Source organism: Rhinopithecus bieti, unplaced genomic scaffold, assembly GCF_001698545.2.
Source record: "Rhinopithecus bieti isolate Rb0 unplaced genomic scaffold, ASM169854v2 scaffold_10356, whole genome shotgun sequence".
Classification (NCBI taxonomy): Eukaryota; Metazoa; Chordata; class Mammalia; order Primates; family Cercopithecidae; genus Rhinopithecus; species Rhinopithecus bieti.
This window is the reverse complement of record NW_016806422.1, coordinates 225,925-247,549: the sequence shown is the minus strand read 5'-3', so window position 1 is coordinate 247,549 and position 21,625 is coordinate 225,925. Positions and strand designations below refer to the sequence as shown.

Genomic DNA, 21,625 nt, shown 5'->3' with positions numbered 1-21,625 from the left:
AATGGTTGAACTAGTTTACAATCCCACCAACAGTGTAAAAGTGTTCCTATTTCTCCACATCCTCTCCAGCACCTGTTGTTTCCCGACTTTTTAATGATTGCCATTCTAACTGGTGTGAGATGGTATCTCATTGTGGTTTTGATTGTGGTTCTGATGGCGAGTGATGATGAGCATTTTTTCATGGTCCCATGCCCACGGAGCCTCCCTCATTGCTAACACAGCAGTCTGCGATGTAACCGCAAGGCAACAGCAAGGCTGGGGGAGGGGCGCCCGCCATTGCTGAGGCTTAAGTAGGTAAACAAAGCCGCTGGGAAGCTCGAAGTGGGTGGAGCTCACAGCAGCTCAAGGAAACCTCCCTGTCTCTGTAGACTCCACCTCTGGGGACAGGGCACAGTTAACAACAACAACAACAACAACAAAAGCAGCAGAAACCTCTGCAGACGCAAATGACTCTGTCTGACAGCTTTGAAGAGAGCAGTGGATCTCCCAACACGGAGGTTGAGATCTGAGAAGGGACAGACTGCCTGCTCAAGTGGGTCCCTGACCCCTGAGTAGCCTAACTGGGAGACATCCCCCACTAGGTAGTGGATTTTATTTGACTACCTAAAATGAGATATGCTAGCTCAAGTTTAGAACATGGAAGTGAGGCAAAGGTCCCCTTTTTGCCACTTTTGCTGGTATGAATCCAATGGAGACATTGAATTTTTCCACAGCAGGCTTCTTCCATTCCATATCAAGACGTGAGGAACAGGGTGTTTCTCCTCTTCTCCTCTTTTTTTTATTTTTTTCCAGTTATGGGCTATCAGATGTGACTTAACTCTGCATCTGATAGTTTTGGTGCCAGTTTTCTAATCCCTGGATCTCAGCTAAATGGTATGTTTTTAAAGTTAACATCTTCATTTATGGCGTCCTGATGCTGTAGCTTCTGAGTATGGTAGAGGTTCCAGCTTTCAGCTGGAATGTTTGTGGGGGATGTTCCAAAGACCCAGTCTAGAAGCTACTGGTCCAGGTTTTTAAATGATTTTGTAGGCACCTATTTGCATTAAATCTCTTGTTGCTCCAAATAGCTGGAATTATTTCTGATGAATATTAATGTACTCCAGGTGATATACTACATTAGGGATGACTGAATAATATGCAATTCTGATCTTACGTTTTTCCTCCAATGTGTGTATGTATGTATGCACATATGCCTGTGTGTATATATATATGTGTGTGTGTGTGATTATATCTCCCAAGTAGCATACAGATCAATTTTAAAATCACACACTACATATACACACATGCACTCACATACAAAACTTCTTTTATCGTGAGGCTCCAAACTCAGTACCCTCAATTATCCAGAAGGTCTAGGAACATGAGACCTGTTACCTTCACACTTCCAGTACTTAATACAAAATCAGGAATACAAATAAAAAATATAAACAAAGTACAAAAATACATACATATTAACATAGTTTAGCCTCTTTGATTCTTCATTTTAAACTATATATTCTATTAGTAGCTCTAACCATTTCGACTTAAAATTCTAACACATTTAGAGATCTAATTTCACAGTCCTCAGTAAGCACATGACCAGAGAGTGGAAGAGATGACAGAATTGTGACCAGAGAGAGAAGACTGACAGAAATAAAAAGTTGTCACTATGACAAGGTACAGACAAACTAGACACTGTAAAAAGCAGTCATCATAAAATTAAAATAATGGGGTCTGGGGAACATTTAAAGACCAACAGTCCCCAGTAGGATCATTTCAATCAGGACCATTCTACTATACCTGAATATCAAGACCCCAGGAAAAGACCTTAACCAATCATTGTGCAAAATATTAAGTTGCGAGAGTAATTTTTAAAATCCTTATCACCATATTTAAATTAAAATAAATTATTCTGGCCTATTTAAAAAATAAATCAGAGATATATCTTATCTAAGAGATTAGAAAACTTTTTGATAAAATCATTAAAATTTTTTTGATAAAATTGTTAAATGTTTGATCTCTAATTAGCATAGCTTCAGTTACCTGAAAACTAAATCATGAAAATTAAATCATGAAGTGATTTCACTCCCCAGTGATGCTAGATAAAATGAAGCCTGTCTATACGTGGATTTCTGTGAAAACAAGCAACACACCTATTATGAGGAGTAGCATATTGGTTCAAATAAGAGGAAATCTGATCAACTCATCATTCCAGCTCATTAGCTCAAATACATTCTTTAAGGAATTAAGGGAAGCATCTTCCTAAAAATCTTCTCCAACATATGTTTCCCTAAAAATCAATAAATTTAGTGACTCTACAGCCTGGTTAGTTTCTAATTCACATTATCACAACAGAAAAATACTTATTTTGAGAAAAATGGACAGTATATATTTGCAGGCAAACTTCACCTGTTGAAGTCTCATGTTATGACTGATGTTGATGCTGCTAATTAATACTTAAAATCCTATTATAAGGGGGGTAGCTGCTGGCAAAATGTTTTATTTTAACAACATACTTTTGCATGACCTTCCATCGCTTCCCAAGTTGAAGCCAGTCCTGCAGCGACAGGTCCGAGTTTTGTAACTGCTGCTGAGTAGACAGATGTGTGAACAGCCCCCTGGCATTCCATGTGGATCGACTTCACATGCATGGCTTCTGACTACAACAAATAAAAAACAGCATGTGTGAAATTCAGGTTCAAGGAAAAGATAACTATGTGCATCAGTATGTCAAAATTTCTATAGTGTAAAAACAGGGAATCTTAGCAAAATTTTGTATACTCAACTATTTAGCACCAAAATCAAATGCAAAAGAGTTAAAACCCGTAGAAGAGATTGGGATTTAACAAAATCCTCCTAAGTGGGCATTTAAAAAAACAATTCTAAGAAATAAAATGCGTTCATATTAATTTAAACTCTTCACCGGTGAGCAAAACGAAAGTAACATGAATTTTTGGTACATGCTTCTCGTCCTTTTTTAAAATACCAATTTCTAAAATGAATACAAAGATCCATAAAAATAATCCCAGGTTAGGCAGTTAAGCGGAGAAAGGATTTACTTTGAAATGATTCATCATATAGGCAACTAAAGTAGAAGAAATGCGATTCTGTGATTGTATTCTGTTGAGAAGTGCTGTGGCAAAATATTTTTTAAATTTTTAAGTCTATTGTCATTTTGAGACTCTTACCACAAAATAAAATATGTATGTGTGTATGTATGTGTGCGTGTGTGAAGTTGTCAAACGGTGGAGGCTGAGTATATGTACAGAAATTGAGGAGTAGAAGAATATTTTATGAGCATAAAACCTAGTAAACTAAAAAGGAAAGAAAAGTATTATATGGAGAGGAAGAGAAAAGAAAGACGGATCAAAGTGAAAAGAAATAATAGGAATAATGTAAGATTTTATGTATTATTGTAATTATGTTTCTTTTTTTCAAACAAAGAAATGTTTAATTACTTAATGCTGATATCGTATTTTTTCATTTAAAATGAGACAAATCCTTTGTGCCTTTTGAGGTTTCCTTTTAAGCTACATTCCTGTGTTATTTAAAGGATAACTTTTTAAAAATAAAAATAAAATAATAATTTAACAACTGTACACACAGGGACAAGCCATAAGCTGCACCAACTGGATCCCAGATCCTCTTTCCCCAAGGGCAGCCCATTCTTGGTTCTTAATTATGTTTCTTTTAGATCACCCACTTGTTTGAAATGGTGATGAATACCATGGCAATATTCTCTTCATAATAAAACTACTATGCTTTTAATAATTATGCCTATTCTCTTTGTATTCTTCATTCTCTAAGTGGGAATATAAGTGAAACGCAATTTTAACTATTTTTTCCCTGCCGAGTGTTATTTTTATTTTCTAACCTCTCGCCACTTATATAACAGATCACATCTCCTCTCAACTAATCACCAACTCTCCACTTTCTCACCCTCATCAACACTTTTGCTTTTTCCTTTGGATCATGCCCATCAACATGCAAATGTACCATTATTTCTACATCTAATAAAATAATCTTTTAACTCAAATTCCCACAACGATCCTTCCTTCAACGAGCTCTCCATTTCTCTCCTCTAACTTACATCCACACTATGCAAAGCTACAATGATCATTTTCTACAATTCTTTTCCTTCCTCTCTCAAACCTATTCTACTCATGTATTCACTTTATCCTGAAACTGCCCTTGTCAGATCCCAGTGAGCTTCGTGCTACTAAATCCAATGGTCAATTGGATTTTAAGGAGCTTCATCTCAGTCTCCTCTTTTGGTTTTTCCTATTCTTTGTGACTTATTGCTGGAGCATACCAGTGTACATTACCTGGAATGCTTACTTCTCCATTTGTATTTACTTCCTTCACGTTCACATCCATAGTCATGGCTGTAAATGTCACCTATCTGTCAATGACTCCCAAATTGGTATCTCAAGCCTGGACTTTCCCCCTTCATCTCCAGAGTTGTATATTTAAATAGTTGCACTTTAATTTATAATAAACATTTAAAGTAACTCATGAAAATTACATTTACTATCTTTGTCCTAAATTCACTCTAAGCTTAGTTTTCCCATCTAAAAAATAACTAAATTATTCCAACTGCTCTAGCTAGACCATTGGCATTATCCTTGATTCTCTTTTTATTTATACTCCACATCTAATGTATCAGAAAATCCTATTGGCTCTATATTTGCCTATATTCTGAATTTCCCTATTCTCCCCACCTTCACTGCTGCCATCTTGATCCAATCCACCATCCTCTGTAACTTCCCACCCTTTTCCTCCCCACTACCTATTATAAACAGAGTAGCCATATTGGTTCCTTCTTTTTTTTTTTTTTTTTTTTTTTTTTTTGAGACAGAGTCTCGCTCTGTAGCCCAGGCTGGAGTGCAGTGGCGCGATCTCAGCTCACTGCAAGCTCCGCCTCCCGGGTTCACGCCATTCTCCTGTCTCAGCCTCCCGAATAGCTGGGACTACAGGCGTCCGCCACCACGCCCAGCTAATTTTTTGAATTTTCAGTAGAGACAGGGTTTCACCGTGTTAGCCAGGATGGTCTTGATTTCCTGACCTCGTGATCCACCCGTCTCAGCCTCCCAAAGTGCTGAGATTACAGGCGTGAGCCACCGCGCCCAGCCGCCATATTGATTCTTTAAAAATGTAAGTCATACCGTGAGATTTTTCTGTTTAATGGTTTCTAAGGACTTCCCATCTCACTAAAAGTATAAGGAAAAGTTTTTCATAATAGTCTACAGAGCCCTACTTGTTATGATCCTCCTTTGTTTCTCCAGCCTCATTTCCTACTTCTCTTTTCTTCATTCATTCTGCTCTAGACACACAGGTATGCTTGTCACTCCCTGAACAGTCTAGACATGTTCTTTCCTCATGGCTTTTGTGCTTGCTCATCCCACCACCTCCAATGTTTTTGCCCAGATATCTCTGGTATGGTTTGGCTGTGTCCCCACCCAAATCTCATCTTGAATTCCCATGTGTTGTGGGAGGGACCCAGTAGGAGGTAATGGAATCATGGAGGCAGGTCTTTCCCATGCTGTTCTTGTGATAGCAAATAAGTCTCCTGAGATCTGATGGTTTTAAAAAGTGGGGTTTCCCTGCACAAGCTCTCTGCCTGCTGCCATCCACATAAGATGGGACTTGCTCCTCCTTGCCTTCTGCCATGATTGTGAGGCTTCCCCAGCCATGTGGAACTGTAAGCCCAATTAAACCTCTTTCTTTTGTAAATTGCCCAGTCTTGAGTATGTCTTTATCAGCAACGTGAAAATGGACTAATACAATCCCCATGACTTTCTCCTTCGAATACCTCAAGTCATCATTTAATGTCATCTTTTCAATGGAACTTCTTTTGACTATTCCATATAAAATTGAAATCCCATTTCTAACACTCTTTATCCTCCTTACCTTCTTTATTTTCTCTATAGCACTTATTATCTTCTAATATAATACATAATTTACTTAGTTATTCTGTATTATAGCTTCTCCGCTGGAGTGCAAACTCATAAAGGCAAGACTATTCTGTCTGTTTTATTCACTTCTGTATTCACAGTATACATAGAATAGTTCCTGGAACATAGTAGATTGTCCATGAAAAATTAATGAATGAATAAATCCTAATATTAAACTCTAATAAGGCTATCTACAGAATTTTATATTTGAATCTGTTCTAAACATATTTGTGACAATGTACAGCCATGATTAGATATACATTAATGCTTAGATAATTCTAGGCTAGTTTTGATTTGAAATATAAGTATAGAATATAATAAAAAATTTGCTGGTGGTTTTTGATATTTTCTTATTTTATATATGACTGAACCTAAATTGTATTGATGAACAGCATCACTAATCTCCTGTAAAAAACAATTGGTTAGTTTTCTGAGAAAACTGCAGCCTTCTCATTGAAAATTACTTTTTAATGAATATGTGTTAAAGAACAATTGAAATGTTAAGTTGGGAGAGCCCAATGACTATGGTAAACACTGGAGAGATACTGCAAGGCAGTCACCTGATTTCAAATTTGTCTACCAAAATGATATTAAAAAATAAAAAAAAAAAAACCTTAGCATCTGGGTTTCCTGTCTATATACATCACGACTGAAAGGCCCTTCCTGAATCTAAATCTAGCTATCATTTCAATTCTATCGTAGAAACGATTCACTGGGAACTGAACAATTTGTCATTTAGACTTGTGACGGGAGCTCTATTCCATCTAACAAGCAGACATGCCCACTTTTGCTGTCAAAGCAGAGAATTTATGACTCACTCACTTCAACACCATACAAAAGCACAAGGACTATATCCCCATTCAATCTACCATTAGGAAGGTTAGAAAGAAGCCTTCCCACTTACCTGTCGGTTGAGTTCTTTTCTGATAAATTCGGATTCCCCGAGCATTCTCCATTTTAATTAATGAGTGAATATCAGTGCCATTAAATCTGTTTATCCTTATGATATTGTAGTTATCAGAATTGGTCGCATACAAATAATCTTCGAACACAGTTATACCATAAAGATGTCTGACCTATAAAGAGGGCAAAACATAACTATGATTTTTAATTATGTAGCTTTCACTTTGAAAAAAAAGCTGATTGCTATTTACTAGTATGGAAAATGGCTACAGCAGGAGAACCACAAGGATGTTATTTACTTTTTCTCAAGGAGTTCAACATTTCACTGATTAAAACTTTTTTTTTTTGCCGGGCACGGTGGCTCACGCCTGTAATCCTAGCACTTTGGGAGGCTGAGGCGGGCGGATCATAAGGTCAGGATATCGAGACCACCCTGGCTAACATGGTGAAACCCCGTCTCTACTAAAAGTACAAAAAATTAGCTGAGTGTGGTGGCGGGCGCCTGTAGTCCCAGCTACTCGGGAGGCTGAGGCAGGAGAATGGTGTAAACCCGGGAGGCGGAGCTTGCAGTGAGTGGAGATCCGGCCACTGCACTCCAGCCTGGGCGACAGAGCTCGACTCCGTCTCAAAAAAAAAAAAAAAAAAAAAAAAAAAAAAAAAAAAAAAAGAAAAGAAAAGAAAACATTATGTAGTAGTGTTTAAAACAGTTCCAAATGTAGGGAGAGAATTTTATTCATGTGTCACTAAGAAAGCATATTTAGTAGTTATTTTTCAAAGGCTTCTGAGAGTAACACTTTCAAGCACATTCAATAATATTCCTATGATACTGTTATATATAATTTGAGATATTTTCAGGGTTACTTGTTTATACAATAATGGATATGTAGAAGCTGCAAAAACATAGCTCTGCCTGTGAAATGACTAATGAGAAAGCACCTCTGAAGATTTGTTTTATAAAGTCAAAATCCAATTTTTTTGTCCTAAGTTATGTTTAGACTAGCACTTGCTCCAGCACTGAAAGTAATATATAAAGAAATTACATATTTGCAATCATTGTAAATAAATGTCACCATTTCACTCAGAAATAACATTATTTCTAAAGCCAATTTGTAATAGGAAATATAACTGTTTCTTTTGAGAATTACGATGTTTATTGCTATTCATACTCTTAGTTAACAGTCCGGCTCTTCTCTTTGGCAAAGGTCTTGGGGTTTATGGGGAAGAATGGACATCTTGAACTTAGAAAGTTTTCCCCTGGAGCAAAAGGAAGAATACATGTACTGATTTTCTGATAAAAAGGCACATGCTAGGCATGTTGCCTTTGGCTACTCCTTTACTTAATTTAAAATGGTTCTGTTCCAGGGTATAGTGAAGTTGCCAATTGACTTGCTGCAGAGATTTTGTTGAAAAAGCATCTGTCACTACTTTTGGCATTACATCACACACTTATAATACATAGATTCGCAGTTAAGAGAATTTGAAAAAGTACGTGTGGTTTGATTATAAAATACTTATAGAACAAAATCACAAAATGTTCTATTTTAACCAGAAAATCTTGCCAGTTCTGTAGTTTAAACAAAAACATTTAATTTATCTTTCTAGCATATATGACTCATTAGTTCTATTTCTGGTCTTCTTGTATGAGATGTGACTAAAAGAAGACTGGCTTTACATGATGTTTTTGGGTTTTATCTCATTTCTTCATGCTTAGTTTGGACATAAAATATGAGAATTACTAGGGAGAACTATTCCACGTTATAGTCCAAATAGTTCTTTTCTATGTACTTGTTATTCCACAGTATGGGCATGTGTTGTACTTATGTGTGGGTGTAGTCAAGCGTGTATTTACTAATATCATTTTCCCCCTAGCTGACATCAAATTTACTAAAAATGTCTATGGCCAAATTTTGACTTGGATAATACTTTGTCCTACAAAAATTATAAGCAAGCTCAAGACTCTTCCCTTGCCATTAGTCTCATGCATGTTTTGCTCAAAGTTTCGGGCCATTAACCAGGAAGCCTGTAGTGATGGGATATCAACATTGTTGTCTACATGACTGCCAATTCATAACCCAGGAGAAAAAGCCTGCTACATAAGAGGCAATTGGTCAAGGTGGAAAATATGTTCATCCAGTAAAGGCAAAATTCACTCACTATGTCCCTATCTTCCTTCAGAAAATACTATTTCCCCTAAAATAAACACCTCTGCTAATTATCCCCTAGGCAGAGGTAGGAGAAGCCTGGAGCAGTAGGTAAACCATTTTGCCTTCAGCACCAGTACTTCAAAAACTGTATCTATGTTGGATTATTTAGTGGCAGACTTAGCATATGTTTAAGGAACAAGCAAAATACAGGCAACAGACACGGGGAAAAAAAGAATAATTAAACACTTTAGGCTTTCAAAACTTTTTAAAGTAGTCATAAAGAAAATTATTTGAACTCCCTATCTTCACAACAAGGTTTAACTTTTTAATGGCAAATAAGTAAAGAGATGGGCCATGATAATCCTCTCAGAGGTCAGGTCCTCCAAGGTTGTAACTAAGAGCTTTGAAAGGAATCAAGATTTTTGGGGCAGTTGAAAGTGAGAGAGAAAGCACTGGCCCACTTTTAACATTGAACAGGTTTCCCCCTAACCCCAAACAGATTAGTGCATCTCTTTATCTGTCAAGGAAGGAGAAAGGATTTCATTTTTCAAGCTGATTAGAAAGTAAAAGTTACTTTAAAGGATAATCACAGAATATACTTGTCTTGCATTGCAAAAGAATCCAAAGAGATTCACATATTTCAGCTCCATAGACTAAGAATTTCACATAAAATAAGCACAATCGGTGAGATAGAATCAGATTTTTAAAGGTATTATAGTAAATAAGGCTGATTTCTACTGAGAAATCTCTTTTAGGCATTCACTGAGCATTGTTTGCAAAACTTAATTCAGCAAAATAAAAAGTAACACATTTAGGAAGAATTTTGACCTTCGTGACTTTCACAGAATTCTCTTTTTAGGAAATACTTGAACACATCAGAAGTCAAAATTTAATCAAACCAATTAAAATAATAAAGGTACTTTTGGGAACAGGCATTTGCTTTTGTTAGAAAAATATCTGCAGTGCCACAGGGGACAGATGATAGTTCAGCTCCTCATGAATGAACTACTTAAATTAGTTTTTAGCAAATAGGCCATAAAATCGGATCAATTTTAATGATTTTTTGCTAATATAGCATTTTTGTCTTTGTTTTTTGTTTACTTATCTGTTTTAATAGAAGGGAGAAAGAGTAAGAGAGGCATCTCCAATTTTGTGGAAATATCACAATATCACTGTGAAAAGAATATTCTCCAATATAGGAAATATACTCTAACTTTTATGACTCACTGCAGCTCGACTTCACAAGAAATTTTCAATATTGCAAATCTTGGTTTCCTTTTTGTATTATTCCTTTCATTGTATTACCTTAGGAGCATTTTCTAACAAAATTGTACTTACTTGTCTGCCTTGAATGATAGCATGTCTATTTTTTCCTTGATAGTCCACTACTCCCACATAGTCCAAGTAAAGATCTACCCAGTAAACCAATTTGTTGACTAGGTCTAGTGCCAGTGCAGCTGGCTGCTCTGTCTTTGAATCAATTATCCTTGTTCTGTTCATCCCATCCATGTCACATCTCTCCACTTTGGCGACATTCCCGTAGTCAGTAAAGAAAAGTTTTCTGTTGAAAGAAAACTAAATGTTAAAGCGGAGGGTAGAGGAGGGAAGCACATTTGATGGAGCCATCTGTAAAAAACAGAACTTTTTCTTCTAATTTATTTCAGTGATTACATCTGTTAGCTTCCCATAACCATTTCCATATAATATCACTCATAAACAGAGAAATCTGCTAATGAATATTGCAGGGCATAAGGGAGCAGGTTAACCAACAACTGTAAAATTTCCCCAAAACGAATGATTATAGTGGGTTTATTTTTGTATTAGGAGAAATGTTTCTTTAAGCCTCATACAGCTGATGGACATCGACCACATTCAGTGTAAGCTTCAGAAGTGAGCCAAATCACCAGGCCAGGGCACGTGAGCTATCAGCCTTTATCTTCAACCTGCCTTTCAAATTGCCTGGTAATGTTTGTCTCCTATAAAAGTTATTATGCGGAGCTCAATGATGCTGTGAGTGGTGGAGAATAGCAAACTGGAATGGAATTAAGCAGACCAAAAAGCAAATGTGCTCTTTGTAGCAACAGAAATAAAACATAAATAATCAATTCCCCACCCAAAAGTATCCCTAATTCTCCCAAATATTCCCAAATCACAAAATTGTATTTAAGAAGTATAGGTCATTTCTTCTCATTTTTTCTTAGTATTTATTTTGAAGAAAAGGCTGAAAAGCAATGTTGACCTCTGAGACAACAAATTCTTTCATGCAGCGCTAATGGTGTCTGTCAAAGTTTAAAATGTAACTCCAACACCTCAGTGTCTAATATTTGATTAGTATTCACTATGTTTAGTAAACACAAATCAATTTTAATTAACCTGACAATATTTAACAAGATTACCCACTCATGAGACTAAATTACATTTGTAAATAGAAGACCATCTTGCCTTGACTTAAATACAATCTCAAGAATAATGCGATTTACAGTGACTGAGCAATATTAAGATTACCTAGAGTATGAACTATTTGATTTTACAAACTTGGTGAATTAGTTTTAGTTATTTTCTCAACATACTTACATTATCTAACAGTATGGGCTATCTTTCAAGCTTAAACATGTTATTTAAACTTTAACTTTAATTTATCTCTCTCTGCTGTGGGAGACACTAATTTTTAAACATTAGTGCATACTATTGGAAATAGTACAAGTTAGATTGTATTGTAAGTATATATTTCCCCAAATGTTCTTGAAAGATCAGTTTATCATAAGTTAAAATTAATTTTTTCAAGTTCTATCTATTTAGGTGAAGATCTTTCTATTCTAGTGAAGAATAAATAAAAGAGCACATCCTGCAGTTTCATTGTCATGCTAAACGATCAAATCACTGCTTGGCATGCACACCTTCCCTCTCCCCCTCCATCTCTCTCTCTCTCTCTCCCTACTTCCTTCCTTCATCTCTGCTTTCTTCACTTATAAATCAATTTGTTCATAGCTATTCTGTTTCTATAAGGAGTACCCAGTTTCACTCTTATTTACTGTAGAACAGTGTTCATTATTTTTGCTACATGAAACTTTTTCTCATAATGCCTCTCCTTTTATATATATTTTTTTCTCACTAGTTCATTTCACAGCAGTGAAGAGGAGTTGGTGTGCAGGTGGTTTGACTTTGGGCATGGAGAAATTAAGGTTCTGGCTATCATGTGACATGTAGAGACTACGTTTAGATAGCATTATGAAGCAGGCAATTGCAGCTGTTTACATAGCACTTAACAACGGGAAAGGGGAGTCTGAAGAGGAAGCCTTCTCTAAAGTCATCTTGAGGTGACTTAATTGAATGAGATCTCCCGACCCCTGAAAAAAAAAAAGAGTCATCTCAAGACAATCAGTTTCTTAGAGAAATAAGAGTAAAGGAGGTCAGAAGTTAGCAGTAACACAGATGTTCATAGACATCTAAAAGAGAACATTTTCAGAATAAAAAAATTGAGCGGCTGACTGGGTCAATCACTTTACAAAGCAAAAAAAGAAGAATATAGATTAAGAAAATGTCACTGAATCTGATATTCAGTAAAATACTAGTAATTTTTGCCACTTGTGTTTGGGAAGTTTAGTTATGGAGGAGGAATATAAAGCAGGTGATGATGAAGGAGTTCAGAAAATATAAGTTATTCTTTCAAGAAATTTTTAATTGATTTTGACCTTCTATTGCAAGAATGATGCAATTGATTCCCATATTTTTTTCTAAATCATGATAAAACTGATTGAGATAACTCTCTAAGTTTCTGCCAAGTATGAAAAAAAAACACATGTAAATATATGACTGATCAAAATTGAACCTTCTCAGACTTCCGATTCCTGACTATGATGAGCTTTATTCACTCTTAATTGAAATGCAAAAAATCAAAGAGTTCTAAAGAATAATAGCAATATGACCAAGAAGTCACTACTATTGAGTACCTACAGTCACATAATAATATAAATGTTTATTTGTGTGCTTGTTTTTAGCAGTGTTTGATTTTAGCTTAAAATTTCGTGTTACAGAGAAAGGTTTCATTCCCAGGGCATTCTTTAGTGGACGCATGGCTGTATTATAATTAGTAAACACAAGCTAAGGTTTTTAAATATTTAAAATTCAACTATGTCATTTGTGATATAAATGTTGTTGGGTTAAAAATCACTCTCTTCTTTTCTATAAAATACTTTTCCAAATCATAGACAAGCAAATGGTGCTCTGCAAACTCCACGATCCCGTGGATACTTATGAGAGACAAAAGTACCAGATAATTTGTATTTTACAGATGAAACAGGTTCAAAGCCTTTATGGTTAGTCCTTGCTAGAGGCATAAATGTCACATATTTTTGAAAAACTTGTTATTTGGAATTTCAAACTTACACAAAATTTTTAATTTTGAGGAATAGTAGAATGAATGCCTATACCCTTCACCTAGATTCGCCAGTTGTTTACATTTCATTCTGTTGGCTATTTTACACACTCATTGAGCCACTTCAGAGTAAACTCTAGACATCATGACTCCTTATTCCTAAACACTTCAGCATCCATCTCTTAAGAAGGTTAAGAAAGACAAGGACATTTCCTTGCATAACCACAGTATATCTCTCGTAATCAATACCTTTAGCAATGTGTACAATGTATAGTCTTTATTCAAATTTGCCTTATTTTTTTTTGTTTTTTTTTTTTTTTTTTTTGAGGCGGAGTCCGCTCTGTCGCCCGGACTGGAGGTGCAGTGGCCAGATCTCAGCACACTGCAAGCTCCGCCCTCCGGGTTACGCCACTCTCCTACGCTCAGTCCTCCCGAGTAGCTGGGACTACAGGCGCCCCACCACCTGGCCCGGCTTAGTTTTTTTTTTCTTTTTGTGTTTTGAGACGACCGTCCGCTCTGCTCTGCCCCAGGCTGGAGTGCATGGGCCGGATCTCACGCTCACTGCAACCTCCCGCACCTCCCGGGCTTCACGCCAGTCTCCTGACTCACCTCCCGAGTAGGCTGGGTACTACAGGGCGGCCCGCCAATCCCTCGCCGGCTAGTTTTTTGTATTTTTAGTAGAGGACGGGGTTTTCACCGTTGTTAGCCAGGATGCGTCTCGAAATCTCCTGACCTCGGTTGATCCGCCCCGTCTCGGGCCTCCCAAAGTGCTGGGATTACAGGCCTTGAGCCACCGCTGCCCGGCCCCTTTTTTTTTTTTTTTTTTTTTTTTTTTTTTTTTATTTTTAGTAACCGGGGGTTTCACGTGTTAAGCCTAGGATGGTCTCGATTCTCCTGATCCCTCGTGATCGCCGGTCTTGCTTTCTCCCCAAAGTTGCTGGGGATTACAGCGCTTGAGCCACCGCGCCCGGCCTCAAATTTGCCTTTTGACAGATAATGTTCTTTATAGAAAAAAATTCTGATTCAAAATCTAATTCAACATCATGCATCGTATTTAATCGTCTTTTCCTCTCAACTCCTTTAATGTTGAGCAGTTCTATAGCTTTGTTTTGTTGTTCATGATGTTAGTATTTCCAAAGAGTAGATAGGAGTTGTTTTGAAGAATATTCCAATTTGCGATCTGTCTGATTTTTGTCATGTCATAATTAGATTATGTTATGCCTTTTAAACCAAAATGCAATGATTTTGCACTTTATTGTTACTACCGCTAGGGCTTAGAAAGAGTGGGAAAGCCTATGATCCACCCCCAAAATTACACAAAAAAGAATTACGATGGTGGTTTGGAATCCCATTCATTCCACCATATTCGATATTTTCTGAACACTTAACTCTATTAACTTCCAGGGTCTTACTCTCTTTTTCAGCATGTCCTCCCACCAGGAACTAAGGGCCCCCAGTTTAGCACTCTCCCTGGAAAACTCATGGTAGATTGTGGAGACCAGTCCCAATTCAGCCCTATGCCCCATTCCCTTTAGGATAGCAGTATTAATACTTTTTTATTTTAATCTCTCTTTGTTCTTACCTGTATTATCAACTTTCTTTTTGTTATGCAACAAAAAAGGGCATTGCTGTTCTCTTGTTCTACATTTATTTTAAATGTCATTCTAGTTTCCACTAACAAAATTAATATTAAAAGAAACCAAAATTCCAACAACTGTCTCTCTTTCTAAGATGTTTAACTATTAGTTCACAAAAGAAAACATTTCTTTCAAATTTCCAATTATTCATCCCATGTGCATAATTCAGCTTCTCTACTAAACAACATTTTATTGTTTTGGTATCATTATCCCATCAGATATGGGAAACTGTTTTTGTCTGACATCTTTGTGATTATATGAGCAGCCTGTTTCACTACAATCATATAAGTTTTATACAATTGAGGATAGTAAGAAACTTTGAGTATTATTGGTAAACTTGCCTAACATAAATCAAAAGTCACAAAGGGAGCACTCATGGACAGTGTCAGAGCACTGTGCTTACAGATTTATGGCACCAATCATTTCTATACTTTAAAGGAAAGAAATTGTTACACATACTGATATCTTAAAGCATGTATTTTTTTAGCTGATAAAAATAAGAATTACTTTTGCCAGTGATATCCATTTTAAATAATGCTTCTGTAATTTAATTCAAAAAAATCAGAGAATTTAAATACATCAAAGTTCTGTCCATGTCCTTTAACTGCATAGTCAGTCCCTGTCCTGAACTCTTAAATGTTGGTTATAACTTACTGATAGAATTTAGAAATTTTCAAAAGGTTCTCAAAATGAAATGACTTATCATTCATTTTTAACTTTAAAAAAAGCTAGGTTACACAACAAGATTTTTCTGAAATGAAGTTAAAAAAACAAGGTATTTTACATAAGATACACAATGGGGACTAGCTAAGAAGGGAGTAAGACCTAAGAGTAGGGGGCTGGGCGCGGTGGCTCAAGCCTCTAATCCCAGCACTTTGGGAGGCCGAGACGGGCGGATCACGAGGTCAGGAGATCGAGACCATCCTGGCTAACACGGTGAAACCCCATCTCTACTAAAATACAAAAAACTAGCCGGGCGAGGTGGCGGGCACCTGTAGTCCCAGCTACTTGGGAGGCTGAGGCAGGAGAATGGCGTGAACCCGGGAGGCGGAGTTTGCAGTGAGCTGAGATCGGGCCACTGCACTCCAGCCTGGGTGACAGAGCAAGAGTCCGTCTCAAAAAAAAAGACCTAAGAATAGAGAACCATATATTGCTATGATTAGGGTCTGGCAAACCCTCCATGTTTATTAATTATGTCTTTAATGAAGACAACTGCTTTCCTTTTTATTTCAGGAAAGTGATACATATTTTCCTCAGAAAGGTTTGCACTATGAACTTCATTTTTTTCTTGTTTTATAATAACAATGTTATCCAAAAGCATCAATAGTAATACAACCTTATTTTTTATGCCATTGTACCTTGTACAAAATTGAAAAAAGAAAGTAATTTTCCACATTATATAGAGTAATTGAGGTATATTTAGAATTAAAGTAGGAATATTAAATATTTAGCATAGCAATTCTAAAATGCAATTGCAAATCTGAAAAAGTAATGAGTCTTTGAAATAAGAGGTTTAAATTCAAATTCAATTAGTTCCTGCCACTTAAAGCATGTGGATAATAAACAATTAAGCTATTTTGTCTGTCTAGCTAAATTCAAGACAGTTATTTATTGATCTTTGCTTGTTTGGGGATTTCGCTTTTGTTGTTTGAAAAATCTCTCTTGTGCTTGGTTTTCAGTTTACACATAAACACACAGAAATTAAACTTGACATGTGGACTCCCACTGACGGCTGGCTATTCTGTATTCTGGAAACATTTCCACTAGTGATTCCTCCAAAAGTGTGTGTACATGTATTGGATATGTCAGACAATGTGGCTGACCCTTTCAACAACCTTATTTACCTAAACCTGCCCCGTTTAGTGTTTCTGAGAGGGGCAGCCCTATGCGCAATAGTATAATCCCATTTCTCTCCTCCTTCTTCATAATTAGACCAAGAATGAATATGGGATTCCAGTGAAACCAAATCATAGGCTGAGAGAAGTCACTAGGACCTTTACTCTCAATAATCTGAACCGCAAAGTATGGGGTCCACCTGGTGCACAGCTGCTGTAAAATAGGTAAGGTGAACTGGTAGTATGGGAGGATGTGAGAGAAAAATCCTGAAGCCTGTGTATCAAAGTAAAGGGGCTATGAGAGGCAAGATGAAAAAAGCCATGTCTCCCTTGATTGAGGGATTCTCCGGGCCCTAGGAAGTCCATCTTTACTTCCTGTCCTTAGGTCTATGAACACAGGGGATTATCTGATTCCTCTCAGGAAAGAAATCTGTATTTGAGCTAACTTTGGTAGATTTCTATACTTGGAAGCCAAAATGCCATGACTAAACCCTCATATTACTTAACATTCTATTTTAAGATTCAGAAAAATTGTGTTCTAAAGATTTTGAACAAAGCAAACATTGAAGCGGCATCCTTGTCTTGGCTAAATACCTGGGGTTCATAGTCTCACACCAAGGGAATCGAGGACGCAAACATACAAGAAGTGGGTTTAGGAATGGAGGTTTACTAGGCAAAGAAAGAGAAAGGAGAATAGCTCTCTCTCCTGTGAGAAAGAGGGGTACTCCAATGGGCCTTCTGGCCCACAGCAGAGTGCACAACATTTTATAGACAGGCTTGAGTAGGCAGTATCTGATTTACATAGGGTCCAAAGATTGGTTGGACCAGGTGTGACATTTGTGTAGTACCAGAGGAAGCTGGCCACCCCACCCTAATCTTATTATGCAAATTGGATCTTTGCCTGGCCAGGGCCATGCTGTCTACTCCTGACTGCACACGTGGTTGGCAGAAAAAAGAAAGGAAGGAAGGGAGGGAGGGAGGAGAGAGAGAGACAGAGAAAGAGAGAGAGAGAGAGAGAGAGAGAGAGAGAGAGAGAGAGAGAGAGAGAAATGGTGTTCCCATTTTGAACATGCCTAGTGCCAAGTAGCCTTTCCTGTTGGCACAGTTGCCAGCATTCACCCATACAAGCTTACAGCTTGCTTGTCTATGTCTGCAGCTTGATTTTACAGGCTGCTCATTGTTAGAAAAGAAAATGATTTGGGGTTGCTTTTCATTAAAGGGAAAACCTTACCAAGGGCTTCCTCACCCTCACTATCTGCCTAAATAATTTTTTTTTCACTCCTATGTATCATTCTACTTTAGAGAATATTTCATATTAAAATTTTAACTCTAAATTAAGGACTCATTTTGTAATCTTCACAAGTAAACCTCATAACCCTATTTTGGCACTGAGTCAAAATGCTATTTATGAAGAAATACTATTTTGGCCTAAACTGAAAATATCTTAAATCTTTTCTGTAGTCACTAGAGAAAATATAAGGAAGAAGAACATTAATAATGAGCAACAATTTAGAAAAATTATTTTTACCTCTTTTAAATTCAATATATTACTCAAACCACAGATTTTCAAATGTCATTCCCCAATCAAGCTAGCTGAACTCTGGTGAATACAAATGCAGGCCATCCTTATCCCCACTTCACCCCAACACTGCCTCTCATTCACCTTTTTATGATGAAAGCAAATTAACCTTTTAGGCCTTTCTTTCAACTTGCCTTTCATTTTCCATAACCTGAGACCCAGGAGTTAACTGACACTATAAAAGTAGAGCACTAAAAGTGTGGAGAAATAGAAAGATTTGTACATTTTTATTATTATTTTTTCTTTTTATCCATGTCACGCAGATATTTCATCAATGTCTAACATAGTTTGAAACATGGTGGGAAAAATGCTTAAACATCTCCTCTCCCTAGATTGTCATTGTCTGAGGTGGAGTCTAGGCCCTATCAGCAAGAGAAAGGTTTGTACAGCTTGATTTGTTTATGATCCATCACTACTTCCCCTTCCTTACTCCACATCCCTATTCTCTAAGAAAAGAACAACTTGGTTTATGTTCACTTGCTCATTCCTGTCACCCATGGCTACACTTCACTGCAGCTGCCACATCTAACTGCCTAAAAGGTAATGACACACTGACCTAACATTTTGACTGTGAGGCATCCCTCATTCTTAGGCTGTAATTGAAACTCTATAAACCCACCTCTGTTTCAGATAATATCAGGACTAAATCTTGCAGCATTCTCACCCTTCCTTATACAAGTTTCTGCTTAAAGTGTAGGACAGGCTAACATTTTGTCCACTGATACAAACCAACCTCCCCTCTTCCTACCCCAACCCTTCTGATCTGCACTCAAACTTTCACTCCATACTCAAACTCCATAATATCATAAGATTACACTTTGAATGTTCGAGAATATTATGCTCAAATGGTAAAATCCACTGCTTTCTGAAGGTCTCACAAACTGGTTGTATCACTGACAGCACCCATCCTTGAAGAATCATCTACAATCTTCTGATTCTTGTATGTCATTATTTTTATTTCAGTAACCAGATTTCTGTCTTTTTGACCACTCTAAACCAGGGAAGTCAGTATCCCATAGATATTGATATGTCTACAGGGTAAGTAATCCAAAATTTTATTCTTTGTTTCCTTGGCCTCCTCTGTGCCTATGACCTTTTAATTCCAGTACACTTCAACCACAGATTCCCATGGTGATAAATAGTATGCTTTTTGTCTTCACCAGAAATGACGTATCTTCCCAACCACACACAGAATCTCACTTTTGCGCTTGACTGTATGTTTAACTATCAGTCTCAGGTACTCCCATTGCAACACTTTTGAACTTCATTGAGACTCTGTTCCCATTGACTCTCTCAACTCTCTCACCAACCTTCAACTTTTCTTTCTCATTCTTTCTCCATTGTCACAGCCCTTTGATTCACTTCACCTCACATCTCTGAACTCCAGAAGGATGGTCTTGCCTCTTTCTGTCTGCAGAAATTAGAGCATACAGAAAGGCAAATCCTTTGTTTTCTTACAGCCCCAGCTAAAATCTATCTATTTCTAGGTCAATTATTTACTCCTCTCCTCTTGTAAGACAGAAGCAAGCATCCTCTCTTTTTGTTGAGTCCAATGCAGGGCAGAAATATACACCGAGTCCATCTCTTTCTCTGAGACCTGGCTTCAGCAACTATTTCCCCTTTCTTCTGCATCTTCAACTTCTCGTTTTCTACTAAATATCATATTCAGTATACAAATTTGCTTTATTATCATTCTAAAACCAATAAAAATTTTCTCTTAACCTTAAACCACCCTCCATTTGTAGTCCTTTTTCTCCATGCTGTATTTACATCCAAACTTCACTATAGAATTTTTCATATACTTTATTCTTCCCCTTAAGCACACTTCATGACACAATGATACATCATTCAACCTTACCATTATTATTATTTTTTTTTCTTACAGAAGTTACCAATTATTTTTATGTGGTTAAAACAATGGACTTTCCTCAGCTTCCTTTTATGGCCTTTCCATAGCATCAGGCCAAATTCATCACTTTCTCCTTCCTGGCATTTTTTTCTCTCTCTCAGCACTCTCTTGGTTTTCCTCCTACCTGACTTGTTTTTCCTCAATTACTTTCTCCACCCCTTCTTTCTAGATCAGTTCCAGAATTCTACTAATGGAGTACTTCAGATTCAGTCTTGGAATCTTAGAATTCTCTCATAGACAATCTTGATTGTTCCCATGACTTTCACTAATATTACAATAACTCTCTAATATTCTAGGCTGTCATCCAAATTTCTAACTCATAAACACAGTTGTTTTGTTGACACTTTTGCTAAGATTCTTTTGTATATCTCAAATGTAACACACCTAGAATTAAATTCCTGCTCTTTCTCTCCAAATGTGTTCCTTCATTTTTCTCCATTTGGGCAAAAAGCGCTTCCTTCTACCCAACGGTTTATTCCAGAAACCAGGCATTTATCCTTCATACCTTCTACTATATCCTCTACGTCCAACTTATCACCACATCCTGCCAGTTATATCTTCAATGTGTATCTCAAATCTGTATATGTACCTCTTTCTCTGCTCCTCTTTCCTAAACCAAGTAACTGTCATCTGTTGCTTGGAAATTTACACAACATCTGTTTCTTAAGCCAGTTTTCTTATCCTAGTCAAAGAGAACACATTAACATGAAAAGTAGATTACATGTTATAAACCTTCCTATAGCTGCTGAGAGAAATAGGAATCAAACCTTACATTCCTAATATTACTAACAATGGTGAGCATGAGCTGGTTTCTGCCTCTCTCTCCAGTTTCACCTAGTGGTATCTTTCCTCACTCCTAACACCTTGGAAATCCAGTGGTGCTCTTCTCTATTTCTATTACTTTGGCCATCTTTCTGTTCCTGAAAAAATCCAAGCATGTTCTTCCTCTCTGCACTTCATATACATTTTCCCTTAGCCTAGAAGTTAATGTCTGCTATGCTTTTCCAACCTTGGCTTTAGTTTTCAACCTAGATGTCAGTTCCTGTGAACTTTTCCAATATCAGTTAGATCTACCTGACATAATCTTATGATATTCTGTGTTTTATAACACTGGTTCCTATTTTACTTGCATAAAATAGATATAAACACATATAAAGTTGTTTAAAATCTATTAAGCAGACTACAACATCCAAGAGGCCATATATTTGCTTTATTCAGTATTATATGCTTAGGACTTAGCCATATGTCTGCACATACTAAGTTTTCTCTCTCTCTCTCTCTCTCTATATATATATATATAAAATACATAT

At 36.9% G+C, this 21,625-nt stretch overlaps 1 protein-coding gene across 1 annotated transcript in view; it reads right to left on the bottom strand.

The window, feature by feature from the left end:
• LOC108532435 (low-density lipoprotein receptor-related protein 1B-like) overlaps positions 1–21,625 on the bottom strand; it is a 614,569-nt gene that overhangs the window by 385,733 nt on the left and 207,211 nt on the right. Inside the window, 3 exon segments of the mRNA XM_017876508.1 lie at positions 2,496–2,639; positions 6,838–7,009; positions 10,319–10,541. Coding sequence (XP_017731997.1) covers positions 2,496–2,639; positions 6,838–7,009; positions 10,319–10,541 — 539 coding nt within the window.